This window comes from Tauraco erythrolophus, chromosome 5 (assembly GCF_009769465.1).
Source record: "Tauraco erythrolophus isolate bTauEry1 chromosome 5, bTauEry1.pri, whole genome shotgun sequence".
Lineage (NCBI taxonomy): Eukaryota > Metazoa > Chordata > Aves > Musophagiformes > Musophagidae > Tauraco > Tauraco erythrolophus.
In genome coordinates, this window is record NC_141469.1 from 58,279,894 (window position 1) to 58,287,397 (window position 7,504).

General features: G+C 41.3%; 1 protein-coding gene across 2 annotated transcripts; it reads left to right on the forward strand.

Annotated features, from left to right (window-relative positions):
- Window positions 1–518: 518 nt before the first annotated feature.
- RWDD4 (RWD domain containing 4) lies at window positions 519–7,276 on the forward strand. Of its 2 annotated transcripts, XM_086612216.1 has the most exons (8): window positions 519–583; window positions 937–1,017; window positions 3,494–3,603; window positions 3,714–3,858; window positions 4,630–4,744; window positions 5,712–5,761; window positions 5,929–5,931; window positions 7,060–7,276. In XM_086612216.1, the coding sequence occupies exons 1-8, from the start codon at window positions 560–562 to the stop codon at window positions 7,090–7,092; spliced, it is 561 nt and encodes a 186-aa protein (XP_086468342.1). In that variant the 5' UTR covers window positions 519–559; the 3' UTR covers window positions 7,093–7,276. The 2 variants fall into 2 exon arrangements, with proteins under 2 accessions (XP_086468342.1, XP_086468341.1); XM_086612215.1 differs by lacking the exons at window positions 5,929–5,931; window positions 7,060–7,276 and adding an exon at window positions 5,841–5,894.
- The last annotated feature ends 228 nt before the right edge of the window (window positions 7,277–7,504 follow it).

Sequence of the window (7,504 nt, forward strand, 5' to 3'; positions counted from 1 at the left end):
CTGCCGCCCCGCCGGGCGCTGACGCGGCGCCGAGCCCGTTCTCCCCGGGGCGCCGCTCACCGCCGCGGGCTGCAGCGCAGCGCCAGGCAGGAGCGGCCGCAGGTCACGGGAGGCGCCGAGGGCGGGACGGGGGTGGGCCGCCGCCTCAGGAAGTGAGTGCCGGGCATCGGAAGGGCAGCAGGAGCGACCAATCGGCGCCTCCGCTCCACCGCAGGGCCAGTCAGAGAGGGCCTGCGCGGTTGCGTCACTGACGAAGGAGCCAGTTAGCCAAAGGAGGGAGGGAGGCGAGACTAGTTGAGCCGGCCAGTGGGAAGACAGGGAGGAGGTGACGACAAGAAGCGGGGACCAATAGCAGTGAGCGACCGGGTGACCCCCGCCGCCCTCGGGGGAGGCGTGTCCGTCGGGCGGGGCCGCTCGGGCCTCCCCGTGCGACACCGGCGGCGCCGCGCCGCGCCACGCCAGCGAGGCCCGCCCCGTCGCGCCCCTCCCCGTCCCGTCCCGTCCCGGCGGCGGTGAGGGCGAAGGGGGGCGGAGATCTCCGCGCGCCGCCTGCCCCGCCATGGCGGCCAACGAGGACCAGGAGGTGAGCCCCGGGCCCTGCCCGCGCTGGGCCGGCAGGTGCCGCCGCCTGAGGGGGAGCCGGCCCGGGAGGCTCCCCTGCACTGTCCCCGGGGCCGAGAGGGAGCCTCTCCCTGGGGAGAAGAGCCTCGGAGGGGAGGCCCGGGTGGCGGGGAGCGGGCGGGAGGAGCCGGCCGCTTGAGCGGGCGAGACGGCGGGAAGCAGGGAGCCGGGCGGCGGCGGGGGGAAGGCGGGAAGCGGCGGGGGGAAGGCGGGAAGCGGCGGGGCCGTGCACAGCTTCGCCAGCCAGCCGCGGCTGGGTGCGAGCTCCGCGGTCGGGCTGAAATCGGTAACTCCCTTCTCTGCCCTGTGCTGCAGATGGAGCTGGAAGCGCTGCGCTCTATCTACGAGGGAGATGTGTGCTTCAGGGAGCTTAGCCCGGTTTCCTTCCAGTACCGGGTAAGGCAGGGCGAAGGTCTGCGAGTTGCTGCAGCGCAGGCTTCGCCTGGAAGTTGCTCTGCTGCGTTGTAGTTGACGTACCAGGGTTTTTCTAAAGCAAATGCGTGTTCCAAGTAAAGGTGAAATCTGTAGGCTGCTACTTCAGGATCTTTGGTGTGATGGTGCTTGATAGCACAATGCTTCGTGTTTAGGAACCTGCTCCCAGCGTGGGTTTGTTGTCCCTTAGCTAAGCATCCTGCTTACGCATCTGTGTACTGCTTAGGTAGAACTGTCAAACTGGCTGAAGGAGCCAGCCTGCTGAGTAACACCTAAACTAACCAGTCAGAAATGTCACTTATAGACACGTTTAAATGTAAAGCTCTGAACCTTTCTTATTGCACAATTACAAGGTTCTAGTCTCTTGTTCAGAAGTAGCTGGCATGCCTGGTCTATCCGCTAAAGAGGAAATCCACGAAATGCTTTGAGCACATGCACTGACACAGTCTGCTCAGGATACAAGTACAGAGTGTTCTGAGGTTGAAATTTACAATGAGATTCTGGCGTGAAATTCTTGCCAGCTTGCTCAAATTTGAAGACCTGGAAGTTCTGGGCATGGACTGAGGCAGATATTTGGACAGCCAGAGAACTTTACTGATGAAAACTTAAGCACCCGTGGGACAGAAGGGAGACTTGTGAAAATCCCATATGCCTATAGTGGAGAGGAGGCATGTAAAAGCACCTTTTTGTGACTTCTCAAATAATTTCAGAATAACATCAGTAGCTGTAATGAAATATAGATCAATTTAATTAGTAGCACTTGAATCCCATCCATGTAAGTGCAGCCTTCCTTCACTGATAGGACCATTCTCAGTAAGTTTGATTTCCTCAAAAGAGTAAATGTGACACGCCTATAAGTCTACAGTGTATCCTTCTATGTTTTACTAGCTCTAGTCGTTGCCAGTGCTTAATAGCTGAAAAATAATTGTCAAAAGTTAGGAGAACTCAATTTAAATACTGTAAAACTTAGTGTCAGACAAAGGCAATGATACATCTTTCCTATGAGAGAGAATTTGTATCATTAGAAGGCATAATGCAAGTAAGTGCATGAGAAGGTAGAATTAGTGTGCAGTTTTTCTAAGCCTCGTGTCTTGCACGTCTGGTATGCAAACCAGCTGTTTTGTCATCGGTGTGTTACAAAACTGAGAGTAAAGAAAGGTTTTCAAATGTTGAGAAAGTGTGGCAGCAGCATCTAAAGTAAGGCTACCCAATTTTTAGGTTGCACTGACAAGGAGGGGCAGCTTTCTGTATGGATTTGCTCAGTGTGCAGACGATGCTTTCCTGAGAGAACTCTGTGAAGTGTACCCCCAGTTCTCTTCTTGGTAGCGGTGGGAACTGGACTGCAAAACTGTAGATGATGTCTTGAAAAATATTGCAGATTCTTGATTTAAAGTCTTATTTATTTCACCTCTAAACCGGGTGCTTCTGAATGTCAGTTAGTCCACTCTGCTGCAACAGACATTGTAAATAAAAAAGCACCAACTTCTTTTTTTCTTTTTTTTTTTAAATTTTGAGGTACAGTAGCCTTACCTTGATTAGGACTTTTCTTCTGGCTGCACTTCGTTCCACATGATTTGATGAAGCCAGGTATTGACTGTTCTATAGTGAGGGAAGTAAGAGAATTTTTGGGTGGTTTTAGAATATGGATTTAACCAACTTTGTTGCACTAAGTCTTCCAAATCATTGTGTGAAACAGTTATCTGTTTGTACAGTATGTCTTTGGTAGCACCTGTATGAGTTTTAAATTTAAAAAGAAATAAATTATTTAATTTAACATAATTGTAAGGATTGTATATGTAATTTGGGTTCACTAAATTGGTTTGATGTGCATGATTGTATATATTAAATTGTGCCTCTTTTTAGTGTGGTGCTTTTTTTATCCAATCTCCTTCTACTGACTTCTTAAATCTTTTACTACTTATTCTTTCTTACAGTGAAATAAAATATCTGTAGGACTGAGACATAAATATTGAAATTTTTATCTGTTATTTTTGCTGTCTTAGGTCACTGTCATCATTTCAACACTGTCTTGTGGTTTGTTTTCATATAGCTCTGAGCTTGGATGAGTGGGGGGAAAAAAGAAGGCTTCATCTTTTCTGTCCTCATATGATTGTTTAATATTTAGCTTGTAGATGGTGCAAAGTAGCTTTTAAAACCTAGTGATTAAAAAAAAAACACCAAAAACCAACATAGATCTTCAAATATTTCTGCTGCTTTTCCTAGGATGAAAACTGCAGGGTAGAGGTTGATATTGATGTCATAACTTTAATACTCTTTCTACATAACAGCTTTATTTTCTAACTGATAACTTTATGAAAATAGTTGTTATCTTAAGGAATTTAGATAGTCTTAAAGAAGTGAAAGACTTGCGTATTGGCATTGTAGTCCTTAATAAATGATTGGAAACTGTTGATGAATAAAGTTTTTATTTTCCCTTCAGATAGGTGAAAGTGGAGATCCCAAAGCCTTTCTAGTAGAAGTTTCTTGGCCGGAAACATATCCACAAACAGCACCAGTCATATCGATGGATGCTTTTTTCAACAACACAATGTAAGTATTTATGATGGCTTCACTCCCTAGCCTTGCGTATGAGGGTTTTTTGATTGGCAAGTTTTTGTTTATCTGTCTAGATTACAGTTGAGTTTTATGGTTTCTTTTAGATCTTCAGCTATTAAACAAAGTATATTGGATAAGTTAATGGTAGAAGTTGAAGCGAATCTTGGAACTGCTATGACATACACACTTTTTGAATATGCCAAAGATAATAAAGAGCTGTTCATGGAAAATCAGCCTGTTAACACTGTGGTGAGTAGGTGAATTCAGATTTCGATCTCTTGCTTCTGCAACTGCAAAAAAAAATATTTTTACAACTCTAAATGCTTCATAGCTCTGTCTTTAAGTTGTTAATCAGTATATTGGGTATACACATGCTAGTGGCTAAACAGCGACACACAGAGTATGGTGCCGTAATGCCCCGTGGTCATAATCATTATATTTAATTGTTATTTTGCTGTTGTACCTAAATGTTTGTGAGCTGCAGTTCTGTCTCACAGAGTAAAGTAAAAATGGAGACTTGGAGCAGAAGCAAAACTAAAGAGAGCTGAAACGGAGATTAAAGGCAACTGCTCAAGGGGTGAATTACTGCAACCTTGCTGGGATGCAATGGATTGCATAAGGGCACCTCTGGAGTCTTGAATGAGTCAGGCTGGATCTATTTGTGGCTTCTGTGTTGTGTAAGGGCATTACTGGCCATTGTGGTGCTGCAGATTTGCTTTGAGGAAGAAGGAATGGTTTCCATGTTGGAGAAGCCTGAATCCCTTCAGACTACATCACACTCCATGATTAAATTTAAAAAGTGTAGGAAATGCCCTGTGCAAGTCTGAAAGGGAGTCATTTCAGTCCCAACACGTTTTTTGAAACTACAGTCGTGGTTATGTGTTGATTAAAAGCTGCAGACTGCTGACAGCATTGCTTCTTTCTGACAGTCAAGATATTTCAGTATGTTCAGTAATCACACACAGAGGTATCTCTGGAACAAATATGCAAAATATCAACAACCATTTTTATCCTTCTCAGACTTCAGTAAGCAATAGTATTGCAATTGGAACTCCTGATGTGCCAGCAAGTAAGAAAAAAGATAAAAAGGAGCAGTTATCCAAAACCCAGAAACGAAAGCTAGCCGATAAAACAGGTTTGTACATGAAAATATTGTTTTGTTTGAGCAGTATGAGAATCCAAATTTATAGCAGTGATATCTTGCTAGAATCAGAATCAGTAGTCATTTATTTATAAGATTAACTACTTTTAAGTCTGTGCTCTCTGTTTTGCTTGTTTTAGATGAATTATTCTTACCTGAGATGTTAGTTCTGGTATAGAGTAGGAATTTCAAGATGTCATTGTGTTTTGCTGTGTTTTGTTTTGTTTTTTTTTTTTCAGTTAGTGATAAACATGAAATTTTCAAAAAATACTTGTGTGAGGGAGAGCATTTAGGCCTTCTAAAAATTCATTTTCAACAGAAGTCCTGGTTTGTTGGTGGGCTGCCATAAATAATTCACATTATTAAAAATGTGATTTCTAAATGAAAGTATTTGTTTTGGAATCCAAAATAAACCATTTAATTTAGCTTGTATCCTCAAAATAGAGGTGCTTTGCAGATGCTTTATGCTTTCAATGAAATCGTAGGTTTTTGTCTGAAAAGCATTCAGTATTTCAGCTAATCTGCTTATGACTTTTATGTGTTCAACTGTAATTTTTAATAATGCCTTGGATAATACTGTCCTATTGCAGCAGTAAGTTGCACCCTGTGATAGCAATTTCTGCATATAATTTACCTAACCTGATTTATAATTGGCATATTCAATATTGACTGTATAAAGGAAAAGCTGTGTAGAATTTTCATCTTTGGCAGGAGGCATCATTGCTGGTCAGCTCAGCTCATGTTGGAGTTGCCTTCTAAATTAGATGTCAGATGGACTGAGGTGTTGTTTAAACAGAATTACTTTGAAGAACAAGATGTGTTTAAGACATTAATAACCATTTTTGTCCTCATTACTTTGTAGCGGAGAAATTAAGGGGTTTTGATCTTTAGATTGATTTTAAAGAAAGATAAAGATTTCCCTTAGCTCATGTGTTGAAAATAAAAGCTTCTTTTTCTGCAGATAACAAAGGGGAGCTTCCGCGAGGGTGGAACTGGGTGGACGTAATTAAGGTAACATGACTGTATTATATACAGTATTATGAAAATACTACGTATGTACATTAAAAATAACTTATGCTTATATCTGAAGAAAACTAATCTGTTTTTTTTCTTTGCTTTTTTCCCTAACTTTGTTTGGCTTTGACTATGGTGTCTGATTGGTTTCTATATGTGTCCAGCATGTAAGTATTTTCAAGTTATCCTTTTAACATTAAAAAGATTTGCAAGAAATACTAAGAACTGTTGCTCATTTTGGATTCTAATTTACGTATCTCTCAAATGCTTTAAAATATTAGTCCTTCTGAATATTAGAGTCAGAAGGACTTTGATTCCTCTTTGAACTTTGTTGGTTTAGTATTTCTTTTTTATTGAGCAATTAAATTTAAGAGAGCTTTGCCAGCCAAATGCACTGCAAATATTCTGTCTTCATATGGCAACAAGATGTAAAATAAAGTTAGTGGTGCTTCCAGATTCTGGAGAGCGATGGATAAGTAAGCAGAAAAAAGGAGCTGTCCCAAATGGGAGCACCTTGCTGTCTTCCATAAGCCTGGGCATTCTTTGCCGCAACTCCTCCAGAGAATAATTCTTTTCTACTTGCTCTCTGAGCATTGATTTCTTCCACCCTCTTGTCTTTGCTGATTCAGTGGAAGTCAGTATTGCTGCTTGACAATTTTGAAAGCAAATCATTTTATTTTACGCAACTGTAAGTAATTCTCGGTGTAAGACGTAACACCCGTTCCAATTGTTAAATCAGAGCAAGCAAACAATGGTAGTGATTTCAGGCAGAGTCCTTCTGAGTTACAAGTGGCTATTTGTAGTGGATGTCTTGAATTCCAGACATCCATAATGCACGATAGATGCATCATGTTTAATAATTACGAACCTAGCTTTAAAAGAGAGAGAAATAGTTAGTAATGTCTCTTTTTGTATTGTGTAAATTTATATATGGGAATTCTCTGAGAGATGTGTGGAGGTACTTTTTCCATTACTTTATCTTTTTTATTTTGGATAGCTGGTGACGGAGTCTAAAAATTAAATAGAAACAGTACCCTGAGGTTTTTCTGGGCTTTTGTGGTGTTGTTTTTTTAAATTCAACTTTCACGTTCAGGAAATAAGCTCATTTAGTGTTTAAGCTTAAGAAATTATTTTTTATGCTTTTTGGTCTCTTGGTTCAGTAGCACAATCAGTCTGTATTATTAATTAAATATACTTGTGTTCTGTGTAAGATGGAGATAATGTTGTTCTTGTTTCTTAATAAATGGAATGGCAGTCTAAACTTTGAATACTTTCTTTTTGTGTCTCTTTTATAGTTAAGCAAAACTGGTTCTAAAGATGATGAATAAAGGACTTTGGTACAAGGAAACTCCACCTTTTAATACAGTGCAATTTTGGGTCACCATCTTTCTCTCAATAACTTTCATATTTGTTGAAGTAAACATTTTATAAAGCTCAATTTCCTAACTTGCAAACCTAGTCACACAAGTTTATCTAGAGACTATGTAGTCTTCTTTGGAAAAAAAAAAAAAAACAAAAAAAAACTTGCCTTAAATGAAGGTTAGAATGTGACAAAGTATATAGAGAGCCAATGTGATGAAGTGAATAGTGCTATAAGCAGTGTTTATTAATTTATATTTTGCTCTGTAGTAAAATCCTGTTATAGTGAACCCAATGATACTGTAAACATTTCCTGATGTTCTTATTCCAATTGAAGAAAAAAACACTATAACAGTGATTGGTCACTTGACAGCATAATTC

Coding starts and splice junctions, on each gene's coding strand:
- RWDD4 (XM_086612215.1), top strand. CDS start 560: ATGGCGGCCAACGAGGACCAGGAG. Junction 584..936: donor CGGCCAACGAGGACCAGGAG/GTGAGCCCCGGG, acceptor CCTGTGCTGCAG/ATGGAGCTGGAAGCGCTGCG. Junction 5,762..5,840: donor ACTGGGTGGACGTAATTAAG/GTAACATGACTG, acceptor TTATATCTGAAG/AAAACTAATCTGTTTTTTTT.